This window comes from Amblyomma americanum, chromosome 9 (genome assembly GCF_052857255.1).
Source record: "Amblyomma americanum isolate KBUSLIRL-KWMA chromosome 9, ASM5285725v1, whole genome shotgun sequence".
NCBI lineage: Eukaryota > Metazoa > Arthropoda > Arachnida > Ixodida > Ixodidae > Amblyomma > Amblyomma americanum.
In genome coordinates this window covers 113,389,225-113,414,066 of record NC_135505.1, presented here as the reverse complement: position 1 = coordinate 113,414,066, position 24,842 = coordinate 113,389,225, and the positions used below count along the sequence as shown (strand labels likewise).

Below are 24,842 nucleotides of genomic sequence, written 5' to 3'. Positions count from 1 at the left end.
TGCCATCATGAGACTATTCTACCGGTGAATCGAAAGATCAAAAGTCAAGTAATGCAACACCATGGTGGACCACATATGGCTTTCGCTTCAAGAAGTAACACTAGTCTCTGGACATTCTTATAGCCTGCAATTGAGCGTATGAACCGGTAACGTATTAAAACTATGTTTTTAACACCTGCAGTGCCTAACAATTGCGGCGCTATGATTAAGAAACAACCAAAGTCAAAGAAACCTCAGATACTTTTTGCAATTGCTAGTTTCCATGGCTTGACTGCTTGATACAGGGGTTCCCAATCCAGGTTCCATGGAGCATTCTGGGTTATGCCCCCATCAACTCAAACTAGGCTAGTTTGTATACCGCATCCAAGACAATTCTTTCTTTGTAGAACACACAACAAATGAAAGTGCACACACACCAAACTTGCACAAGATGGAACACTTTTATTGTGAGACACAACACTGTCCTCCCCCTTTGTGTTCCTTTAAAAGTGTATACATACAGCTGTATACAGCTGGTGACACCAGGAGGAGCTTTGTGACTTAAGGACTTAAGTCAAACAAACAAAAAAAGAAGGCGGGATGTGGGTGGGAGGGTAGGCGGATGGGTGAAAGGGTGAAGGTGCAGCTCCTAAGACAATGTGAAATGGAAGATGCAGCAATAAACAAGTGGGTAGGGAGGGGAGCCCCGCATAACGGCAGTTCTGATGCTTCCTCCCTGAATCGGCTTGAAGAAGCAGGCTCAGTGGTCTGAATGCCAAGCTCCCCGGTCGGCTTGAAGAAGCAGGCTCAGTGGTCTGAATGCCAAGCTCCCCGATCGGCTTGAAGAAGCAGGCTCAGTGGTCTGAATGCCAAGCTCCCCGAACGGCTTGAAGCGAATGGGTTTGTCATTACAAGACTGGCTTATCTCTTTCCGAAGCCTCTCCTCCAATCACAGTGAGGCAGCAAACCGCCCAGTGGGGGTGATGTTTTGTGTTGGGATGGTACGGTAAGGAGGAGAAGTTCGAAGATATATGTACAAGTATAATGGCCATTCACATCATATCGCAGAGGTCAATCAATGCGTCGGGTAGTAGGAACTGGTGGGATATGCGTTCCAAGCTTGCTGGTAATTGTAGGCCTGCGTGAGATGGGGCAAAAACAAAAAAAAAAACATGAGGACTCCACTTGGTGATTCAAACTGGGTTCCCCGGAACCCGGTTTGAGAACCCGTTTTAGACTGCTCTAACGCAATAAGCCACCGCACCACACAGTGCCACCAACACAAGCTCAGAAAAAGCAAGCATCTTGAGCTCCCCGAACCAGACCTCCTGCCACGACACCCGTGACCCCCGAGAACCGAGGGCACGGGAACAGCGAGGAGGAGCTGGCAGCCAGAGAGCCAGTCAGATGACGCGCATGTTTTCATCACAGTTGAGGGCGGCACATAGGAATTTTTAACAAAACTGCTTCCTCAGCTAGAAGACTCCCATTACAAACAAGCCAAAAAATAATGAAAAGGAGAGTCATGCCAAGTTTACCTGTGGATAGCCGGCCCACTGTTGGGCGTAGTTGTACTGGGCTGTCGCATCTGTTGCTGCTGTGCTTGACGTGGCTGCAGCTATGGCTTGCGCTGCGGATGCGGCCGCCGCATCGGCTCCATTAAGTTCCGCCGGTTTTGCCTTCTTCTCTGGGCTCTCCTGGGGCTCTCTGTGGCGACAGAAAAGCAGAGTAATCGCATGCTGCTACGTTGCCCGACAGACAGACACGCTGCATCTTGCCAGCAGCAAAGTTACACCTGGATAAAACAAAGTCGCGAAACGTTCCCAATTTTTCGTTGCATCCAGTTTTCACGTGACAACTCTTAAGGATTGTGCAGTATCGAAGCCAAAATGAAAAATAAATGTATATGAAATCACCTAGTTAACGTTCACAGTAAACCCCAATTAAGTCACAAACATGGAGAGATTTCGTGATCACGTTGACAACGCCAGTGCGGCAGCAGCCGCCAACGTCTCCGCCACGGGTCGCACAAGGGAAGGCGTGACGCCACTACATGCAGGATGGGGGGCGTAGGGATGGAGGTGGAGTCTGAAGCACCTGCCTCCTTCATGTGCTTGGGACTTGTAAATAAAAAAAAAGAAAATCCCTCTGTGTGCTCGCTTGCAAATCCCTCTGTATGCTCGCTTGCCGTTGGCCTGGGAAACGGACTCGTCCTATTCGCCGCTTGTTACCGGTGCCCTCTGCCGTCCCCGCTGCCGGTGCGCGTTGGCACCTGAATCGTGCGAGCAACAGGGGCGCCGATGGACGTGCACTGCTTGTCCTGTGCCTTCATTGCTACGCCCTTTTGTTTTGTGCTACACGTGGACATGCACTGTTGTAGTGCCACCTGGTGTGGCACTACACAAGTGAAAGCTGCCAAGACTGGTGCATTTGTCACAGAGAAGCTCTGGAGCACGGCACGCTGAGTCAACTGCGTTCACTCGTTGGGATCGCAGACATTCCTCTTGTGGCGGTCCGTGCTTTATAGTCATGAAACTTTTCAGCAACTCGGCAAAATTTCAAGTGAGGCAGCACTAGTTAATGGACAGCCAACGTGGAGAGTTCATTATATCAAGGTGGACTGCAGCAACACCTTCGTTACGTGGAGTTCACAAAGATGCACGCTTCAATAGGGTGGCATTGGGAATTGAGAAACTTAGTAATATAGCGGAATTCGTTACATGGAGGTCCGTTACATCCAGGTTCGTTCAACTATTATGATACTAACTCTTCTTCCTGTTACTTTATTTGGCTACAAAAGACTTCATTGCAGCTAACTGCTAAATTCTGGCAACTACTCCAGAGCTACGTTGTTAAAGGGGTAGCAGCTACCACGGTGGAACACGAAGTGCTGACTCACTCTGACGGCCTCTTCTTCGATGCAACTTCTTGTGCCTTGGCCATTTTGGAGTACTCGTCAAAGGCTTCCTGCACCCTGTCAACATGGAGACGGAACAAAGCAGGGGTGAACACAAGCAGACCCTGTCTGCAATGGCAATCTTGACCTCCCACCCCATTTTACCTTATGATGAATTTTTATGGCACAAAGGCAGCTTTGGCCAGAGTGGCATAGCACAAAGTGTTGTCTCTACACAAGGGAGGGAACAAAGACCCATTTTTAAATTAACTGCACGACCTGCGAGTGTGCAGCTACATCCATACTCTGCCTGCTGAACTGTCTGGGCAGAGGAGAGAACAAACACATGCACATGCTTGCAAAACTCATGCAATCTCAAGATGTCACCCTTTATAACACTAGCTCTACACTTGAAAGTGATGAATCATGAGAGGTGGACTTCTGTACGACCACCAGCACAGCAGGGAAGCTGCATCCCTGACAGTAATAATGCATGTGCTCAGTGTTGGAGAAAACGGAATCTGCACACCATGTTGCAGTGCAAAATAACGCAACATCTGCAGTGGGGCAGCAGCACACCGTTCTTTGTGCATTACTTGTGACACAGCACATCGCCAACACTCCAATTTCATACACCAAAGAAGCACTTCACCATCTGTAATAATTAGCGCCATGACAAGTAGGTCACACCCACCACACTACAAGACTCTGTGAAAACAAGCGCACAGGTGCTGTAAACTTGCACGCGGGGCTCTGTGGAGCTTCTCCATGCAAGTCTTACCACAAGCGTGAAACGCCAAAACCTTAACGGCTCTCATCATGTACACAGATTGCAAAGAGAGTACCACTGACGGCCTGGCTGTATCCACTGCAAGACAAAGGCCCTTCCGGGAACACTGAACCCTGTCCTGTGGTAGCTACAGCTGCCCTATATCCCTACAAACTTCCTAATCTGCCCAACGAACTCATTGCCACCCCCTGTATCATCTAAACGGGTTGTGAAAAGAAAATGAAGCTGCCCGGTTGTAATTTTCATTGCTTCCATAAACATTAGACATGCTCATTCCGAAATATTTCAGCGCAATATTGAGTCCGCATTTAATAAAGCCCGTCTGAAATCGCTGCCTTTTTTGCGCTCATAAAACAACCATGAGAAGCCGCCGGCCAGCATACGCGTTACTCGACTACATCATGCATGACTTTTAGAAACGTAGACACATCTTTTACTTTTGTTTGCCCCAAAATTAATAGATTTATGCTCAAGTTAGAAAGTAAAAAAAAAAGTCTTGTCAATGATTTACACACACAATTGTACTCCCTTTATCTAGAGAACATGTGAAAGCTCGCTACTTGGGCAGCCATGCTTTGTCGTTGCTCGAGTACAGCAGGCAGTTTTCCTGATAACATCGCTATTTCGTCTTTTCTGGTGCGAACTTCGAGTAGCCAAGCAGAGCTCAGGCACTGGTGTGCGATGGCAAAGCGGCTGTGGACGGGGCTTGAGTCTAGCGGCTCATAGATGCTTGCCGCTCCGTGTGTCCCTGCTTGCAGTAGGCAGCAGTTCGCAAGCGACGGCCGGAGCGGCGCACCGGCCAAGTTTTTGCATACGTGCCAGCCCAACAGCAGACTCCGTTCTAGCAGGCGACAGCGCAGCTCAGGAAGATCGAGCATTTGTTTAATTACCTGGCGCGACGTCATTTTGACGCCACATTCGAGTCCATATGGTGCTGTGACCTCTGTCAACTATGGCTCAACAGACCTCACTAAGCTGCCATGCTGCGTTGACGACAGAAGCCTCTGATTGGCTGCTTAAGGTGATGTTTGCTGTAGAATTGAGGAGGACATGCGCTGGGAAACCAAAATTTAGCTTTTTTTTCACAATTCAATCAACTTGGACGATGAAACGAACAAAGGTATACTATAGAATGAAGGGTCAGAATTCAAAATACACGTCATTCAAAATTTTCTGAAACATTTCACGACCCCTTTAACATCTCTTGGTGTCCACTTTGCAACTCCAATGGACCATGGGGGTCCCTTGTCCCATGGGGGTCACTCTGTTCCTTGTCGCTGAGTGTTACACCTACCTACTTTCCCTTTACATAGATTGCTTCCTGCAGAGGGATTCATGCCTGGATATTAATGGTACAGTCAGCAAGAAAGAGACTGGGGGGGGGGAGCTCACTTTGCCACATCAGTGCCGAAATCCTCGAGGAACTCCAGCTTGCGCTGCAGGAAGACCAACTTGTCAGCCGGGGGCAGCTGGGTGCTGGCGATGGCGAGGTCGAAGGCCTCCAGCACGAGGGGCTCACTGGGCGGGCACTGCTCGTAGCCCAGGTCAGCCAATTGCATGTACAGCCGGCCGTTGGTCTGTGCACACCAGTCGTCCCCAAATCCCCGAATGGGGAAGCAGCGCAGCAGGTTTCGGCGGGGGGAGGACAGGCAACATTTGGTCAAACCAAATGCGAGGGGAGAGGAGGGGGCGCAGGTCGGGGCAGATGCATTCGGAAGATTGTCCACCGTTGCCAAAGAGGAAGGCGGGCAAGGCATGGCAGAGGGAGAAAAGGGATAAGGGAGAGAAAGGATGGGAAACAAGGCCAAGGTGAGAATGAGAAAAGGATGAATATAAAGCCAAAAAACAGAGTTGGAACACAGTGGCAAAGAGGAGGGCCACATTGAGCCCATGATTGCAGGGAGAAAAAAAAATGGGGAGAAAGGTGCACACAAGTATGGGGAAAGAGAAGGGATAAAAGGTTTACGAGAGTGCAGTGCAAACAGAAAGGGTAGGCAAATGTTACACGTTACCCAGAACGAGGCATAAAGGGCAGTACAGGAAGTGAATGATGGAAGGCATAAAGGGCAGTACAGGAAGTGAATGATGGAAGTATTGGGGATGCGACACAAATAGAGAAATGGGGATATGCAAAGCGGAGTGTGGGGAATAGGAGGTGTCGTTCACGACGGAATGGGAAAGGAGGAAGGAGAGAGAGAGAGAGGAGAAAAAAGAAAAAAAATGAACAGTTAGGCAAGTGCAAAAAAGCACTTACAGCACAAGAGCCAAGTGGCATTATTTACTCACTCCTCTGCCCCCAGCTGAGCAATTGCATCCGCTTCCCCCGAGCTGGTCGGAGCTGGTGTTGAAGACTGTGTGTGTGTGTGTTTGTGTGGGGCAGAGGGAAAAAAAAAGCACTGCCCTACCCACATAGCACAGAGGTCAGCTGAGGGCCAACCCAGGCTTTGCTCAAGCCCAATAGTTTCCAACAGCTACCCACAAAATACATCACTGATTCTTTTTTCAGCTCTGCGGGAAGTCTGGAAGGGCCCAGCTGTTACTAACAGCCTTCCTTCTAGCAAAGTTGCATCTCAAAGACTGCTAACAAATCTCAAGACACTCGGCAAGTAAAGGGCAAGCCAGCATCTGTCAGGCTTTCGTTAAGCAGTTCAGCTACACAGAGCTTTTAAACACCAGTTGCAGATGAGACGGGGGTGTGTGTCTTCGATGACATACTGCTGCAGTTGCAAATAGAGAAAGGAGGAAAAATGAAGAAAAGGAAAAAAAAGCAAAACAAGAGAGCTGTCAGTTACTTCTCAAATGGAGAAAACATTTCCCCGGCCGACTCACCGGATCACGGTCCAACGCCTCCTTGAGCACTTCCTTAGCGATTTCAAGCTTGTTCTGAACCTGGTGGAGAAACAATGCAGAAACCCCGAGATGTGATCAATGCTTGACGGTCGAAGATTTATTCTCCCCTGCAAATCTGCCGGCCCCACTGGCTTCAGCCCGTTTGCTGCCGGATGCTCCCAACAGGTGCACAGCCCACGAAATGATCCCCAGCTATCCCCTCCCCCCTTGAAGCTCCCAATTTTAGGAGCTAGAATAGAAGCCAAGAAGCATGAGGCAGCACTGTATTTTCAAGCACAAAACCCCCCAAAAAAAACAATATCCTCAGTACAGTTAATGAGCAACCGCTGCTTCTTGACACACGAAGGAAAGCTCACAGGCAGACCAGAATTACAGGCTATGCAGTGTCCAGAACATCCGAGAAGCCAAAGGACTGACATCCCACGCGCACAGGTTGATTACCTGAATGCCCGACTAGAAGGAGACTGCACCAAGTGTCTCTCCCGCTTCCCGACACAGCAAGGGCCCCTTCACACACCATCGACATCCCCACATCAGCAATGCTCAACAACCCAAGCTTGCAAAGCAGAAACATGCTGGCAGCAGCAGTGCACGACACCCTGCTTTGTCACTGCTCGGCTCCTCACCTTGCTCAGGAAACGGGCCAGCTTGCTGGCGAAGTGGCTCTTCAGCGACACGCTCTCCGTCTGCATGATACACTTGCGGTACAGCTCCTCCACTTTTTCAGGGGAGCCACGCCGGCGCTCAACGTTGATGCGGCGCAGCGTCGGCTCCAGGAGGTCGGGGATGCGCGCTTCCAGCTCTGCTAGTATGGTGGATGCCTCTTCAAAACGGCCTGTGGAGAGAAAGCTCTGAGCCTTCAGTGTAAAGAAATTTGAACAGTGACCACACCTGGCAGCGACAGCTTAGAAATCACTTTTACCTCACGTGGTCGCACTGTACAAGAAACCTGGGCTCTTGGAACAAGTCTCAAGGGTTGGTAATGCTGCAGTGAGCGTCTTGTCAGCCATAAAGATGCAGTGAAGCTCACAATACACCAAGGCTGGCACTATAGCACTCAAACTATAACATTTCAGAGCAGCAAAAGCAAACTCAAGATGACGAGGCCATCAAGAGTTCGCTCCAAGCTATGTGGTTCACCTCTGATAAGCAGTACTATGCAAAAGCCAATAAAACCAGGTTAACACACAGTTGTCACAAGTCTTTCCATGGCTTGTTTCTCGATTCCATGCAGTCTCATGGTGCCACGCTGCATGCAATGGCAAGCTGAGCTTCAGAGGTCTTGGGATGTCGACACAACATACTAGCTCAGCAAAAGCATTCGAGTAGCATTCAAGACGGTGCAACCAGCCCTTCCTCACCGTGCTTCTCCTCGTAGGCGGCCCATGCGAGGCTGATGCTAGGCTTGCGCACCAGATGGGTGGTGCAGGCACGCCGGAACACGTCGTTCACCTTTCCAGGCTCCGCTGTGTCCAGGTACTTGATGTACTGCACCAAATGAGGACAAAGAACGCAGCATGCTCATAGCTGACTTTGCAATAAAACCAGAGATCTTGAAACACGTCTAAGAGAATATCTTGCAAAAGCATTCCTTTCCAGCTTACCCTAAATCTTCTGTCACATTATGCAAACCGTCACTGGTAACCTCTTCTTCCCCATCGCTAAGGCCCCGACACAAAACGTGTCCAACGCAAACGATGCGAGACACAAGCAACCAGCCCTTGCAAGAACTTACCGCGACAAAAGAAAAGCTGGCAAGGAAGAATAAAATTAAGGACAACAGGGTGTGGTGACGCAAAAGCCCTGCAAGGGACTTCTCACCTTGAGCCACATGTCTTCGTAAAGGGCACACGCAATTAGGCAGCGCTCGTACAGGATCACAGTCCGTGCATGGTTGCCATTCTGGGTCTCGAAGTCCAGGTACTCCCGCCAGTTCTTCAGCTGGAGCCGCTCGAGAGGCTTCACGTGGAAGTAAGGCCGCTTTATCTGAACACACAAAGGCAAGGAGAGAAAGAAGACCAGATTCAACAACAGTGGCACAGGTAAACATGACAGATCATTCTCAAAAAGCATGGCCAAACTATATATGTTGCACGGATAGGTATTCAAGCCAGTTGTGGGTTAAGAATGCGGCATTAGGATGCCACACCATCCCTGCATCTGAACACTACTAGTATACAAGGCAAAGGCACTCACCCCTTCTTCGAAGGCCCATCGCCGACCCACTTCCGCCTCGTTGGCCTTGAACAGCTCTCGCCGCTTCTCGACGACCTTGTCCCGGATGTACTTTGCCTCGTTGTCGTTTTTCTGCAGCGACAACAAGCCAATCACCCGTTACGTCCCCTGTTGAACACCTCGGGCGAAGTTGTTAAAATCTCACAAAAAGCACATCCAATGTAAAATAATGCCAAAAAAGCTTCATAGCACCTCTAAAAATTACCAACTGTTCTGCTTTCTATTGCAAACAGCGAGAACAAAAACTTGAAAAGACCATCTTACGAGGCACTCAACATTACTGCTTTGCTTTCTAACACCCAAAATCAAAATTTGTTGCTTTAAAATACAGTGAAAAGAGCAGGAAAGCAGTATGATGCCTCAGTCAAGTCAAGTGCTCAAGGCAAAGTACTGCCTTATGTACTGCAGAACAGAGAACACAGCTCACTACTGCCCACAGCTCTGCTGCATGTCAAAACAGCACGCCTCACACTACCGTATTTACCTTCGTGGCACCGTATTTATGGTATTGTGTACTGTATTTACCCTCACGTTCGGCACAACCATGACTGCAATTTAAGAGTTAGGAATACAGCAGGAAAATGTGATTCAATTATAACACAAGCAGTGATTTTTCATTCTTTTACCAATTAAAAAAAAAAAAGGAAACAGGATTACATTTCAGTAAATATGGCAGTGTGAGCTTGCCGAAGGCTAAGCAAGAACAGTAGCTGCCAGAGTGCACCCACACTGCTTTCAAGCTCAAAATCATCGTCGGCAGCAGCTGACACTGACCAGTGCCTTGGTGTCTTCCTTGGTGGCATCTTCGACGCCTGGGGGCGGAGCATCATCCACGCCCGGTGGAGGAGCGTCACCATCGTCCTCGTCAATCTCCATCTGAGAGGAGCCGGACTCGTCGCCAGACTGGCCCAAGGGAGCCGCCTTGCGCATCGACTCCATGTACTGCTGTCGCAGCTGCAGGAACTCGTCTGTTGACAGGATATCCTTAGGCAGGTGCGTTTTCACGTGCTCCTGGAACCTGTAAACCAGACGCATGTTAAACGATTTTTCTAGCAAGCTAAAACTAACACCCCCAATCGCAGACTTCGCCAATGTTCGTCTGTCCAAAGCATCTGGAAGGTGGCAGCAGGCTTTATAGCCAACTATGCAAAACACTTTATGGCAAAACACCCTATGGCCGCGAGTGGGCCTCAAACCCATGGCGTCGCTAACAGATCAGCTTCGCATGCCACTGTGTCAGACCACTACGTCTTTGCCGCAGCCGAACATCCTGCGTGTTTAACATCCAAACATCCTGCGTGTCTAAAAAGCCCTTGCAGATGCGCAGTGCTTGGAGTCTACCATACTTAAGACAAAGGAAGATGCATGCCAACAGAAAGTCCAAGGATAAAAAAAAAAAATTCTGCTTCAAGCTTGCCAGTCAGCAAAGCACAGAAGGTGGCAGCCATGACTCACTTCTCGAAGTGGTGGCCATACAGCTGTGTGGGGACCTGCAGCACCCGCTCGTAGATGGCGGTGACTTCCTTGAGGTTCTTGTTCTCCAGCTCCCAGGTGACGAACATGTCCCACAGCCGGTCTGACCGGAAGTCCTGGCCCGACGACTCGATGGCCCGCTCAAACAGGCTGTAGCAGACAGCAAGAGCATGCAAACTGTCTTAGATAACTGCTCATTAACCAGGGCAAGAAATCTCAAAAGCAGAATTCAGGCTGAATGAGAAGGCAACACTCGCACTGCTCCTTATTTTGTTATTCGATCCAGTGAAATTCTTTGGACATTGAAAAGAGACCATGTAACAAAAAAATTATTAGAGCAGACTACAACAGAAAAACGGCATTATTTCTCACCTGCATGTTTTGCAAGTGATGCAAGCAGGCATACGACATAACCAGCATAGCTTAAGGAGGTATGAGGGTCTTAAAATTTGTTTTCTTATTTGTTAACATATCTTGCTGAAATTTAGCATGCAAGTATATCATAGGATGCTGATTTTGAATATGTATTAAGATTTCAAATATCTCACCTGGAAGGAAATATATGGCAAATTAACATATCCTAATTAGGTCATTTCTTACGGGATTTTATAGTAATTTATCAGTTAAAGAAAGCTTTTTTTAAGAATTAAGCAGACATTTGCAAATGACCACAGCACATCCTAGAGCTAATAAAATGTCTATCAATTCATTTTGTTGATCATAAATGAATAACGAAGTTGGAAAGAAAAACCAATGCAGCAGTAATTAGCCCACACTTGGCCTAATTGCTAATATATCATGTTTAAAAGAAAAAAGGAAAGCTTTGGGATGTGCGGTGGACCTTTAGAAACGTCTACATATTCTTAAAAAAGCTTTTTTTAACTGAGAAATTATCATAAAGTCCCGTAAGAAATGACCTAATTTGGATGTTATTTTCCCATTAATTTCTTTCCAGGTGAGATATTTGAAATCTAAATGCATATTTGAAACCAGCATTCTATTATACATCTGTGTGCCAAGCTTCAACAGGTTATGTCGAAAATAAAGAAGTTTTCAAGACCCTCAGCCTCCCCTAATTAAGCACCATACTGTGGTGAAGGCGACAGCACAGTTGGTATCTTTGGCACACCAATTAGCACAAAATTTGTCTGGCCATGTGTGCGCTCACATTCCAGTGCACTTTGGATGACCACGAAGATGATCACTTTAATTTTTGAGCTTCTTAGTCAGAGAACAGGCTAATGTCGCACACTGTAGCTCTGTACTCGAGAGTTTGTGGTTACAGCTCACCTAAACATAGTTTTCACTTCACACCTACCAGGCCTAGCACTTCGGCTGCTTGCACTACACATTTGTACTAGCGTCGCGAAACAACAGATGCTCTGATGAAGATGAATACCACTTTACTGAAGACAAGTCACTGAGCACACTGTTCTCATGAAAGTCTGCACACGTGTTCTCAAGCTGTGTGATACCTCACTACAATCTTTTTCCACAGTGCAAAATAATAATGGCGGGAAGACCTCGCTCACTTTTTGACCTTGATATAGTAGTGATCTTCATCCTTGAAGTGCATCTTGACAAAGTTGATGTAGTGGATCCACAGATCTACGCTGAGGGGAATCGCGGCAACGCCGCGCTCGAACGTCTGGAAGATGCAAAAGTTGCAAATGTTCGCTTCATGCAATGGAAAACACGCTGAACATGGTCACTGCACGAATCATTAGGAACACCTGAAATAGCATCACGCAAACTATTCAAGTGAACAGGGAACAACAAAGCATAGTTTTTGTAGATTTACCAGCTATGCGAAAAGCCTACGAAGCCAAATCATGCAAATTCAACCCCAGTCTTTTCGTTTAATTCGACCAAGCTCAAAAGTCATAAAAGGCACGTGCACCTTTTAAAGCAAAACAAAAGCTACTTTAAATTTCAATTCAAATACTGCAAAATTCTAACCAATCAAGGCAGCCAAAAGGTGCATCGCAAATGGTACACATCACCCTAAAAGCCTTGGAGCCAACAAGAAGAGCATACAATTAGCAAGCTCAGCCAAAGGGTGCATGCAGGGAACAGGAAAAAATTTCCTCACCTCTTCCGCTTTCTCGATGGTGCAGAGTTTCTTCTCCATGTCAGCATACTTCTTCCAGTAGCCATAGCAGTATGGGTAGTAGGAGAAGAACTTGTCAAAGGCCTCTTCCGCTGCGGTTAGGTTGTTCTGCAGACACACGACGCAACAGGGTTAACAATGTATCCTCTTATACCCGTGTTACATGTGCGTTTTCAACAGCAGTTCAGTTAACTAACAGTAAAGGATTTCAACCGCCGTTGAACTCAAATGCCATCGCTTGCTGTTATAAGAATACTTCGCGTTCAGTTCAGTTAGTACTCTAACCATGTGACCTCGCATCTAGAGCGAACGGAAAGTAAGAAAAAAAGCCGTGTATGCATTTTTTTCTTGTAAATGATCATAGTGTATATATTCTTCCTTATAGTGAAAATTTTTTTCTGCATTTTTGCTTTGGTGGTACAAATTTGCGTGTGCCGAAGCACACTGAGCCAAGACAATCCAGTAAGGGGGGGAAAGTTTTCTAGTCCGTTGGTCGCCATCTTGTCAGTTCGCCGTTCAACTGGTATCCCTGAACTCAGTCGAACTCAACTGCTATTGAGAGTTCCATGGCGGTTAGAAGTGCCGTGTAACACCAATAACTGTTGTTCAGTTCAACTGACAATCAACTGAACTGCCGTTGAAAACGCCCGTGTAACACGGGTATTATTGTGATCACACAAAATAATTTCTTTTTTGCGACGCAGCCAAATAATACACCTTTCCAATTTATGCAGATTACACGTACGTGCTCTGCAAAGACTACATGTTAAAAACAAAAAAAATAGGGCACACTTAACGCACCGTAAGAGTGGAATGAGATAGCATTTGAGATCCTCATCGAAGCTACTTTGGTGCTTCGGCAACCTTTGGGGGCAACCTTTATGTGGCAGGTGGCAACTAGTGGGCCGGTTGTAAAGCCACTACAAGGTCATTTGACCTTTCAATCCAGTGGAGGTCCGCTGTGATGACATCACAAGGTCACGTGACGTCTCTCGACCGATCATCAAATTAAACCTCACCTGCCACAGTGAGCAGGCTCTGTTGAGTCACAAGATCTCTCAATCTGGTGGGCCAGTTGTCACAGTGGGCAGGTTGTGATGATGTCATTAGGTCACATGAGCTCTCTCGGCCAATCAGCGAATTTCGTGACACACGGCACCGTTTTTGCACAATGTGGACTCTAATGCAATTGCATTAATAATGAGCCACTGACCAAGCTCTTCAGTCACTGCCTCCATTTTTTGGGGGGTGAGGGGATTCAAGTTTTGCACACAGAGGTTGAGAGATAGCAAAGTAGCAATGGGGCTAGTTGGTTGCACATGGCGTTTGATTAGTGTGCTACGAGTGAAGGTTAAGGGGATAAAAACGAAGACCATTAAGACGGAGTGAGGGCAATTCAAAAGCAAGGCACCGAACCCAAACATCGCTCACCTCCTGCTCCACGTACTGCAGCAGGTAGGTCCATCCCGTGAAGTCCGCTGGATTGTTCCGCACTACCTGCCAGTACTTCTCCAGCTCCGCAGAGTCCTTACCTTCTTTCTTAGCATCGCCAGCGCCACCTGTGCAGCCACGTCACAGCAGCCCCGGACGGACAACAGCGAAGGGGGAAAAAAAAAAAAAGAGGAGCAAACGGCACCAAACAAGTCAGCGACAGCATGCCGGGTCACTTGCTGACCACAGAGCGAAAAATAAACGACAGTGAGAAGGTAAAAGGCATCGGCTTTGAAGAAGGTTATTACCTTGGGCAACTCGTTAGCTTACAAGAAAGAGCTGCCTCCCCAAGGAGGAGGGCGGGGCGTCACCATCATCATCCCACAGTGGCACTGTCTCTCTCCCGTCTTGACGAGACATCTACACGTTGCAACCAAGAGCATATGTGCGTCTCTACAGGAGGCCCGCGGAACACACGCAAATAGGTCAGAGAAAAATATGCAACACACACAGCGGCCTTCTCCGCCCGCTGGCAAAAAAAAAAGCAGCCAGCGCTGGCGCTTTTTTTTTTTCGGTGGGGAGTTTTAGAAGGCGCACCTTTGCGGCCGTCGCTGCCCTGGCGCCAGGCAGCCCAAGGTATGAGAGTATGTTCTGCCAGAAACGCAAAAACAATCGAGCTCAACAGAGGCGGTTGGCCATTGCTTGCCCAGCTGTGTCACTGAAAAGCGATCGGAGTGACTGCGTGGGTGTCGGGGAGGGGCCGGAAAGGGACGGGCCGGCCCATGGCGACTCGCCCGTCCCGCTTACCTTTGGCGTCACCCGAAGCGGAGGAACTGGGGTCACTTCCGTTTTTGCTCGGATGCATCGTGTTACTTGGAGCAGTCTGAAAGGCAAAGCAATGGATAATAATCATGAGGCCATCTATCACATAACTCCACGCGGGGTGCCAACACCTAAGCTCGCATGGGAAAAAGGGGATTTTATTTAAAACCCACGAAAACATTGGACAGTAGTCGCAGTAAACTGTTACTGCGACAAACTGATGTCAGCATGCAATTCTGGGTAACCATTATAAATAAAAAAAATACACCAGTTATCACTTTTATCCGCTATTTTGCCTATTATATTTCCTCGCTGCAAACTCAGCTAGGACATTAAATTTGATTTGTACTCTCACCTACTTTGATCTCTTTCTATCCCTAAATATCACCTCCATCTTTATTTATTTACTTATCATCATAGCCACAGCGCCATTGTCTGGCATTACAGTGGGGGGGTTTACAAAGAAAAACTACACAAATACCACCGCGTGCAGGTGGTTACAAAAAAAAAGATAACATTCAGATAGAAAGAACACGGAATTATTATACATAAAAATTAAGAAACTGTCGCAGCATGGAAGAAATTGAATCATTTGATAGTATGGACACTAGTTTCTCGGGCAGCTTGTTCCATTCCGAAATTGCTTTGGGGGAAAAACAGTCCGGCATCTGTATTCTTTAACTTTAAGTGAACGATCTATCCGTAAAGACACATAATCAGGGTTGATTATATATTTTTTTTTCTGTCAAATCCAGTTCTTGAATTAAATATTGCCACGTGCCTAACGCGCTGCGCGGCCTCCACGTTTAGTCGAAACGACGACGAAGCGGTGGTTGGCTCTCGAGGCGCTCTGTGACCTGTACCCTGGCTCTCTAATTAGAAGCTCAGTCTTGGGTTCTCCCCGACGCCTATCTGCACGGCTCCTCAGGTGGTGACAATATATTATGAAACAATTTTAAACGCAGAACTTTCCTACATTGTTGAAGTGTGACCCAACCCAAAGCTTTTTTTTTAGCACTCGTTACAATGAAATATTGCCCATAGTTATTAAAAACAAAACGAACGGCCAAATTCTGAACTCTTTCTAGCTTCTGAATGTCAAGGATCTCTGGTCCGAGACTGTGGAAGCATATTCAAGTATGCTTCTAACATTTGTATTATATAGTAGTTCTTTTGTCTTTAAAAGAAAAAGTTTTTCTGTTACCTCGCAGGAAGCATAAAACGCAGCAGGCTTTGGCAGTAACAAAATCCACGTGACAGCACCAAGACAATGCACTGGTTAAGTATACACCAAGATATTTAAATTCCAACACTGAAAGCAGTCTACTATTATTAATACTATAAGTGAAATTGTGGGAGCCTTCTTTGTAGTGAAACACATATGAACAGATTTTTGTAAATTAACATGCATTCCCCAATTTTCCCACCGCTGGGCTACTTTACACAAGTTCCGTTGTAATTCATTGCAGTCACTCTGATTGTTAATGATTCTATACAATACACAATCATCTGCAAAAAGACGCATGCATGAAGATGTCATTCACGTAAATTATGAACAATAAAGGGCCCAAGACAGACCCCTGATGTTACAGGGGTGCCACAGGGTTCTACAGCTCACTGTACTGTTCTTATTCTAACTTCGAGCTTAGGCAAACATACCCCAACTTTCAGAAAAGAGGATTTGTAGCAAACTTCAACTAATGCACATCAGGCATGTTTAGCAAATAACACTCATCGAGCTAGTTGGTTGTTCAATGATGATCGAAAACAGTGCACAAAAACTACACAAGACTAGACACTAGCAAGTTATCGCCTAAGATACTGCTGTGCCAGCACAGCTTCCATAGGCCTTGTGAATTAGTGTGGATCAGGAGTGGTGTGATCTTATATTTTCCTGCTAGATTGCGGTTGCTGATGTCTCGTTATCTATGCCTGTACTTCAGGCATCAATGCTTTCAGTATATTTAATGGCAGGTCAGAGCAGGACAGTCAGCAATATCTGGTCTTCCTATCTTTATCCTTTTTAAGGTTATTGTACTGCTTTTGATGTTTTCTGAGCACTAGACCAGCGCCCTGTAGAGGCCGTTTCTTGCCACGATGGTAGTACTTATGAATGTTTAGCTTAGGCCAAGCGTAAAGCCCTAAAATCTGGCCACTACAGTCACAGCACATTTGTTAACATTAAAGAGCAAGTGGCTGTTTGCTAAGCCACTGCGCTAGACCAAGGGCATAAATTATGGATCTCCTCTTTTTTCCAAAAATTACAGCCTGACCATTACAACCACACCACGTTTAGCCATCCTGAGATCCACACCAATGCAAGGGGCTTGTTAACTGCAAGTGATTAGAATAATCATTCACAACATACATTTCTTCTCTATTAACAAATCTTGCAATCTGACTCTAATCTGCGGTACTGGCTGGGAGGGAAAGGCATCACAAGAAAATGGCTGTAATCTAGCCTGCCACCTGCAGTATCCCAGCAGCAAGGCATAGGTCAGTAAATATCACGATGCTAGACAGCAGATGGGGAAACGAACAGCCGTATGGCACCCATGCCCACAGAAAATCTCCTTCGGTTCGGAAGAGGCTAAAAGTATTGCGTATTTTTAAGCAAAACGCAGGGACGGTCGCGAGGCGTTCCCGGATCCGTAGCGCAGTAGATGTAGTACTTCATATCTTCATTTTTCTGATCAGCTGGCTTCCTCAGAACACCACAGTTCGAAAGCAGCAAAATAAAGCAACCCATTAACGCCACGTAAACACACAGACGTGTGTGCGCAAACGCACGAAATAACACACATCGGGGCATTAAACGTTTTTTTTTTTTTTTACAACTGCAAGCCGTTGTGTTCGCGACAACAAAGGCTTCGCACATTGGGCAGGCCACAGTTGCACCGCGGATCACTTTACTAGCGATAGCAGCGCTACAAAGACAAGCACGAAATGGTTTGCGCTAATATTTCAGCCACTGGACCATCACCACGCAAACGGCACGCATAATCGGGTACCATAAATTCATACAAGAGCCTTCACATGATACGCCAGTCATCGGGGGGCGGCCACAATTACACGTCCAAGGCGCGGCGCCACGATGAAAATTCAGATAGGGAGAGACAACATGAAGTTCTCATGAACATTTAAACACAAAAGATCGCTAAGTATATAGTCGACGAAGGCTGATTAACTCGGATTGCAATTAACGGAACCGAGCAGCCGATCGCCCCTCAGGTGATACGGAAGTGAAGGCTATGCACGTAAATCGGAACAGGGCATGCCCTCTCGGAACGATCGCCTTTTAGCTTCTTTGCGAGGTCAGCACTACTATACAACAATATTTTCAGCTTACCCAGTTCAAACTGATTCAGATCCAAATATACAAGGCAATATTAAAGCGCAAAAGATAACTGCAAATCAGCGTAACGCCGTCCTTACACCAACGGGCAAAACAACACAGATGTCGCTAGCAGCGCTCGTCAGACAGAAAACGCGAAACAGTACAAACCGAAACGAGTCGTTGAAAACCAAATTATTCTCACATCTGATCAAACCTGTTCAGCCACCGCGTGGTAAATTTTGCTCGAGTCTTCGCCGTAGCGTAAAACAATCCACCGAGCCACTTTTGTCCGTTTTCTTGCAGCGAAGCGGCGAGTGGTATCTGTTTTTTGAGGCGGTACGCGGACGCGTTTCGCTTCGCTGGTTCACCGCCACTGTGTGTCAACAGCGGTTTCGTTGGTTACCAGCTGCTTTGTTTTTAGTTTGTGCTGTTTGCGGTCGCCTGGGAAGCTGCGATCGTCGAAAGATTAGCACCACCGTCCACCACGACCAGTGCCAGTGCTGCTGCCATGTGCTGAGCGGTTGTTTCTTAAACCAGGTAAACGCGCTGGCTGTGAACTCGGAAGCTCGATCGCGATTGTACAGCCTTCAAAAATCACTTTTTGTGGGCGCGTTTTGTAATACAGCACTGTACTATAAGCTTGGCAGCGTGAGAGGTGTCGTTCGTTAATAACGAGAAGAAAGAAAGACTGTCTGTAGGAAGCTTCTAAAGCAACTGCCAGTGCTGTAATTCGCGTCAAATCTGCGTTTGGGCGTGATGCGAACATGTGATAAAACGCCTTTCAAGTACCCATGTTGCGCTGTTTAAAGGGCTGTGTCCTGACGGGACAAGCCACACCTTCTTTTGTAGCATACCTGTCGCGAGGTCATAATGTTCACTTTTCGCAAGACGTGCGCTTGATGTGTGCGCCGCAAGGCGTCAGTGACTCATTCTCTGTCTGTATTGTCATATCAGTTATTTCTTGGTTGTTGAAGTGTCGCTTGAATAACTGCTACCGAGAGCCCTTCGCATCAGTTCGTTCTTATGAGGCGAGAGCATAATGTGTTTACACGACGATCTGCTTTTACACATGCACGCACATGTGAGCACTGAAAAGGTGATAATTCGCCATGACTACGAGCAGTAAAAAAAATTAAGGAGAGTTAACATGCAAAGGAAATGCTTTGCAATCTGCTCAGTAAATGATTAAGATCATGTTCCATGCATCACACATTTGAAAGTCCAGGCTCTTAGCTTGTCTTTTTGCTGTTTGTTTTCCAGATTTGCAGCCATTAGGATCTGACACCGCTATGGGGCTCGGAAACATACTCCTGCTGACGCAGGCCACTTGCTACACTATAACATTGATTCTCTCCGTGTGCACTGTTGTACCAATGGCAGTGCACGTGTCCAAGTTCGATGGTCACTGCCTGCTCTACACCACGGGCAGCTTTGACAGCGACGACGGCCACTTCATCGCACGATGGGCATCGCCTTTCTACTGCTTCTTCACGCTTTCCGTTGGTGGCCTCATGGTTGCAGTCTCGTTCGTCCAGCTGGTCCGGATGTCAATATTTCTTTACATGGGCATTGACAGGTTCGGCTGTGTTTGTTTTTCTATTTACAGCTTCCAGAATGTGTTGCATCTCTATGTTCAGTTGATTTGTTCAATTCACTTAAAACAGCTTCCACTTCTATAAAAGGCAGCTGTGAAACCAGTTTCTGTGTTTGCATCCAGTACACTTTAAAGCTGATTACGAACAAAAGGTGGTACGTCTATTATCACCAGCCTGCCTACATCCACCGCAAGACGAACGCCTCTTTCACTGACCTCTAATCAACCCTGTCCTGCGCTAGCTGCTGTCGCAGATTTCCGTCTTTGTCATCATTCCCCACCCATGCATGCTTCCCCTTAATAATTTAGTACTCATGCAAATTTTCTTTCTTTGCTGCCATGTGCAAAGGTCATTACGAATCAACCCACATGACATGGACAAAAGTGTAGTTCAGAGAAAATGGGGTGCACAGTTCAAAAAAATCAACTGAGCTCGTTGATGCTTCAGCTTCTGATTTGATTATCAACATCAGCTCATTGTGGATGCTTTTCTTTGCGAGTAATAATAGTCAGATTCTGTGCGAATCATGCAGTCGGACCTTATAAATACCAGCCCATATGACTTGAGGCAATATGCCAAGGCTGAGTAACTTTCTTGTGAGTGATTATTTTGTATGTTAAAGCTTGTCTCATTAGTGAAGAAGTTCATTGTAAAGCGTTATTATATCGGTCCTGTTTGCAAGTTGTCTATGAAGCTGACCTTTCACAGCAATCTTATTTCTGGTTTACTATATTCTGAGAGTATGGCTGGCCTCTGAGGCAAGTGCCAGGTGGAATTAACTGTACTTTTGGCTGTGCAGATTTTTTTCAAGGCACTATACTTACAGGTTATTTTACTTAGTTTTTAGCACTGCGTCTGAGCTTACAGCCATCGCATTACTTGAAATTGTTATTGCTCATATTTACTACGACTGTAATGATGTTATTTCTTGCTCGCAGCTCATTTCTGTCTGCATTCCTGGACTCGGTGGTCAGTGTTATTGTGATGCTTCTGGTCTTCACGACTTCGGTCCTGGTGTCGGACGGTTTCCGGGCATGGTGCCGAGCCATTACGCAGCGCTTTCCAGCGTAAGCGACAGCTCTCGGGTTGTTAAACGAACAAACAACAAAAAAAGGAAAATGTAGTATACTGCTGTTGTATGTGCACTACTAGCAGCGGTAGTCATAATGATGTCTACAGGACAAAAACCCTGTCTCTCCAGTGATATTCCGTTTGGGGAGTTGTCCCTTTTCAGGGAATTTAAGGAGTAAAATTTGGTAAAAAGGGGAAATTTTCAGGATTGTTTGAGGGAACTTAAAGACTGAAATTTTCCCACTTTTTCCAGATTGATGCAGGCTTCATGCTGGTGCAGGGAAAAAGCGGGCCAAAATCGGGAAATCTGTTTCTAATCGAGGGGATTTTCGGTAATGACATGGAACATCGCTATGTGTACATGTGGCATGCTACAATAGGATGCAGCTTAAAAAAAGCAGCAGTTGATAACAGTGGGCTATGGACTGTAGCGTCCTTTATTACTCCGCTCACCAATCACAAGAGTAGAAAAATCAGCTTTTTGATGTTTGACTATATCAAATAAGTCTGGGGCCTCAAAATCCTGGACTTATAACTTTTTCTGATGGTTACGATTTTGTTTAGGTAACAAGAAAAGAGCAGGCTACTATTTGTCACAGAGGAATTCTATATGGTGGTCACTGTAGACTGAAGTTGTATTCGACTGAACTTATGAACACTCTGTCCATCTAGACTTCCATAAACTCATCACGCCACCTGACTTTCAATCACTTCTGTCTGTGTTTTCATTTCCTTGGAATCCACCTTCTCTCTCTGTTGGACCGTGGGGGGACAATTGATTACATTTCGGTTTCAAAACATGCTTAAAGACAGCTGATTGAACGTATTCTAGATGCGGAGTTCTTGGTTCACCTACTGTGTGCTGTCCTTTCAAAGTGCGACGCATTTGAAATATAGTTCGAAGTGTGACCTTCAGATGTCGAGCGTTCTATGTTTTTGTGACTGCTGTGGATCTTGCCGAAGGTTTTCTGCGTGTGTTATTGCAAACACTGGCTGGAAGACGTCTTGTTTGAGTTGTCGTAATGGTAACAAATTTTTGACATTTGCAGGTGCGAAGATGCTTCTGTTACACAGATCAGCAAGCCTGACCACGTAGACACCGTTGGATTTTACATGCATGTTGGCACAGCTCAGGTATGCATTGTTGCTGTTGGACATAGCCTTTGATGACAATAATAATACACTTTATTTGGATCATTTATTTGCTTTATCTGCATTATAAATGACTAACATCTGAAACTGACATATTGACAGAATATGCCCTGCTTTTTTCAGCTCATGTGCTCACGTAAGTAATGTGCAGGAGTGCGTCTTTCTTTTTGCAAGTGTTCATAATTAAGATCTGTGCATAACAGGCAGTAGGACCTTAAACACCAGCCCATCAGGTTTCAAGGAAGAAAGGTTTCAAGATGGAGCAATGTGCTTGCAAGCGATCATTTTTGCTCTTTAAAGCTTGTTTCATCTTCTGGGAGCTCTTTAAAACATGTGTTAGTATATCACTAATACCGCTTGAAGTTGTCTATCAATCTCTCCTCCCTGTATTGTCTACTAGTCTTCTTTTTACTATGTTTACTACGTCCAGGGAGTACGATGCGCTTCCGTTAATTCAACTTATTTGGAACGAGCAAAACTACATAAAATTATTCCAAGCTAGAACTAACAGTCGTACTTGAAATTTCCATCTACCTTATTTACACGCGTAATGAACGCAGCTCCTATTTTGGCTGTCAAAAACTACAATTTTTTCCCTCACATAATGGACATAGCCCTTTCTTTTGTTGCACAGTCTGGTGATAATGATAGTGAATGCTAGTTGGCATCATTTTTTTTAATTTCTGGAACAACTACACAATAATTTAAAGCTTCATCTATTGAATGTCAAGACTACTATACCTCGCCCTGCAGGAGGAACAGCCAATAGAATGTTCCATGAAGAATCTGACAACCAGTAGAAACAAGGCCTAGTCATAAAGGGTTTCTCTGCTCTATCTGCTAAATTAATATTTTAAAATTTTAACAAATTGTTGTAGTGTACATAACTCTCAACTGTCTCTTCTTGCTTTAATTTCCTCACTGTCTACTCCCTGTCTCTTTTATTCTTGCCTGCCATAGCTCCAATGCTTAAGATATTAAAATGGCAATTGCTGCGGCTGGCAACATCTTTTTTCTTCCATTTTGTGTTTCTGTAATGAACCGGTACTACTACTATTACTTGCAAGTTGTTGCGGTTCGTTTGCATTGAATGCTACGAGCTGGGATGGAGAGGTCTATAGTTGTGCGCTCTTTTAATAGAATTATGAGCTGCTGCGCGTGTTATATGTGTTGGTTTAATGTTAAGGTTTTTAGCTTTGCTCTGGAGAATGGAAACTGTGCTAAAGAGTGCATTTTGTTTTATTTAAGAGGCGAGTCCTACTGAATAAAGTATTTATTTCACCCACATGCTTTTTGTCTCATCTTTACCACTTCAATTTTTTTTCTGAATATTTTACCCCACGTAATGAATGCAACCCCAAATTTTCAAATTTTTTGGGGAAAAGATGTGCCCATTATGCAAGTAAAAGCAGTAGTGAAACTTTTACTTTGTGGAAATATTGCGGTTTGATTGTTATAATTTAGCATACGAAGTTTGTCAATATGCCACATGAGGCCCAAGACAGTTTTCATATGTTGAACTTGGAGTTGAAGCTGCACACCTCGCTGTTTCTTCTGCATGTGTGATTTGTTGTCCCTCTTAAAAAAAAAACTTCCCTTTCCTTCTAATCTCGCTGACTCACTTCTTTGTGGACTCGGTGAGGCCTTGTAACACAGTGACACTCTTCCTTACAGTTTGGTGCCTGGAGTTCTTGGGTGTGCTGGGTCCTCCAGGCAGTGCTGTGCACGCGAAAACTGTGCCTTTACCACGAGCGCGAGAACCTCATGATCAGCATGGCACGTGAACGCCGCCTCCTCAATGCGTCCCACGAGTCCCAGTCACAGACCGTCGATGACACGGTCCCCATTCTCGACTGAGCAGACACGTACAAGGATCGCGCAGTCATCTCTGGTCGTTCACCTTTCCTCCACTCGCTTCTGAAGTGCATGGGTGCTTATGAACGGATGTAGCGCTGTTCGTAGTGTGCGAAACCCTATGGCAGCTCAGTTTTCCAAGCAGGTCAGCTGCGAACGGCAAGTCATAGGGGATGTCATTAAGCAACTTGTCTAAGCACCTTGTGGAGTGCTGTAAAAAATGCCACGAGCTACATTCTTAGGTCCTCGTCTACCGTGTTCATTAGGCTGCTGATGCCTCATATCATATCTTAAGCAGGGCAACAAGTTTCTCACCAAGGAAATGTCCCTCTTAAAAAAAAAACTTCCCTTTCCTTCTAATCTCGCTGACTCACTTCTTTGTGGACTCGGTGAGGCCTTGTAACACAGTGACACTCTTCCTTGCAGTTTGGTGCCTGGAGTTCTTGGGTGTGCTGGGTCCTCCAGGCAGTGCTGTGCACGCGAAAACTGTGCCTTTACCACGAGCGCGAGAACCTCATGATCAGCATGGCACGTGAACGCCGCCTCCTCAATGCGTCCCACAAGTCCCAGTCACAGACCGTCGATGACACGGTCCCCATTCTCGACTGAGCAGACACGTACAAGGATCGCGCAGTCATCTCTGGCCGTTCACCTTTCCTCCACTCGCTTCTGAAGTGCATGGGTGCTTATGAGCTCATTTTGTCGTGGCAAGGCCACCTGACTTTGAACTGCGGTTTAACGTCGTGGAGTTGATCAGAGCCCTGCCGTTTGTGCTCGGCTCTGTGAATGCTAAGTCACTGGCTCATCAGTGTCACAGCTGTGAGGTTAAGTTTGCACAAGATGTCCTGTCATGTGCTGCATATTCCAACTCGTACGCCCCGTAAGAAATGCACCGTGTGTGAAACAGCTTGCACAAGACGGTAGGCTGGTTCTCGTCACAGGTGTAAATGTGTTCACATTTAAGCCTAACCAAAATAGGAGCCGGAATGCCCAGGCATGTGTGCGGTCTGGCTGGTTGTTTGTGGCTTGGCAGATGAATGCATCTGGTTGTGTCAGTTACGCATACAAAGGGATATCGCATAGAAAAGGATGAACAACGAGGTGCTGGGCATTGTGGTTCGCACTATTTCGCAGCAGCCCTTAGTGTGTAGGGCTGTGCTTGATTTAGATGCACTGCCTACAAAATGGGGGATTTTATTTTTGAACAGTAATTGATAATCATCGCCTTAAGCTGTTATCAAGTAAAT

At 46.2% G+C, this 24,842-nt stretch overlaps 2 protein-coding genes across 13 annotated transcripts; one reads left to right on the top strand and one right to left on the bottom strand.

Moving 5' to 3' along the window:
- Positions 1-421: 421 nt before the first annotated feature.
- Positions 422-18,059, bottom strand: Prp39 (pre-mRNA processing factor 39). 12 transcript variants are annotated; one of them, XM_077636934.1, is made up of 18 exons: positions 17,936-18,059; positions 14,572-14,647; positions 14,362-14,415; positions 14,073-14,217; positions 13,765-13,892; positions 12,316-12,441; positions 11,756-11,871; positions 10,206-10,373; positions 9,525-9,768; positions 8,712-8,822; positions 8,337-8,501; positions 7,877-8,003; positions 7,142-7,350; positions 6,495-6,554; positions 5,058-5,242; positions 2,879-2,953; positions 1,518-1,686; positions 422-1,117 (listed from the first exon to the last, which is right to left on the bottom strand). In XM_077636934.1, exons 6-18 carry the CDS (start codon positions 12,352-12,354, stop codon positions 1,055-1,057), a joined length of 1,731 nt encoding a protein of 576 aa, XP_077493060.1. In that variant the 5' UTR covers positions 12,355-12,441; positions 13,765-13,892; positions 14,073-14,217; positions 14,362-14,415; positions 14,572-14,647; positions 17,936-18,059; the 3' UTR covers positions 422-1,054. The 12 variants fall into 12 exon arrangements, with proteins under 12 accessions (XP_077493060.1, XP_077493063.1, XP_077493065.1 ...); XM_077636937.1 differs by having other exon boundaries at positions 14,362-14,482; positions 17,936-18,049; XM_077636939.1 differs by having other exon boundaries at positions 14,073-14,184; positions 17,936-18,046.
- Positions 18,060-18,105: 46 nt separating this feature from the next.
- LOC144104117 (transmembrane protein 179) lies at positions 18,106-23,675 on the top strand. Its single transcript, XM_077636941.1, has 5 exons — positions 18,106-18,460; positions 19,184-19,499; positions 20,457-20,585; positions 21,639-21,723; positions 23,416-23,675. The coding sequence occupies exons 2-5, from the start codon at positions 19,213-19,215 to the stop codon at positions 23,596-23,598; spliced, it is 684 nt and encodes a 227-aa protein (XP_077493067.1). The 5' UTR covers positions 18,106-18,460; positions 19,184-19,212; the 3' UTR covers positions 23,599-23,675.
- The last annotated feature ends 1,167 nt before the right edge of the window (positions 23,676-24,842 follow it).

Coding starts and splice junctions, on each gene's coding strand:
- Prp39 (XM_077636928.1), bottom strand. CDS start 14,629: ATGCATCCGAGCAAAAACGGAAGTGACCCCAGTTCCTCCGCTTCGGGT. Junction 5,243..6,494: donor AGGCGTTGGACCGTGATCCG/GTGAGTCGGCCG, acceptor TGGTGTGCACAG/ACCAACGGCCGGCTGTACAT. Junction 1,687..2,878: donor TCGAAGAAGAGGCCGTCAGA/GTGAGTCAGCAC, acceptor CTGTCGCCACAG/AGAGCCCCAGGAGAGCCCAG.
- LOC144104117 (XM_077636941.1), top strand. CDS start 19,213: ATGGGGCTCGGAAACATACTCCTGCTGACGCAGGCCACTTGCTACACT. Junction 19,500..20,456: donor CTTTACATGGGCATTGACAG/GTTCGGCTGTGT, acceptor TCTTGCTCGCAG/CTCATTTCTGTCTGCATTCC. Junction 20,586..21,638: donor ATTACGCAGCGCTTTCCAGC/GTAAGCGACAGC, acceptor TGACATTTGCAG/GTGCGAAGATGCTTCTGTTA.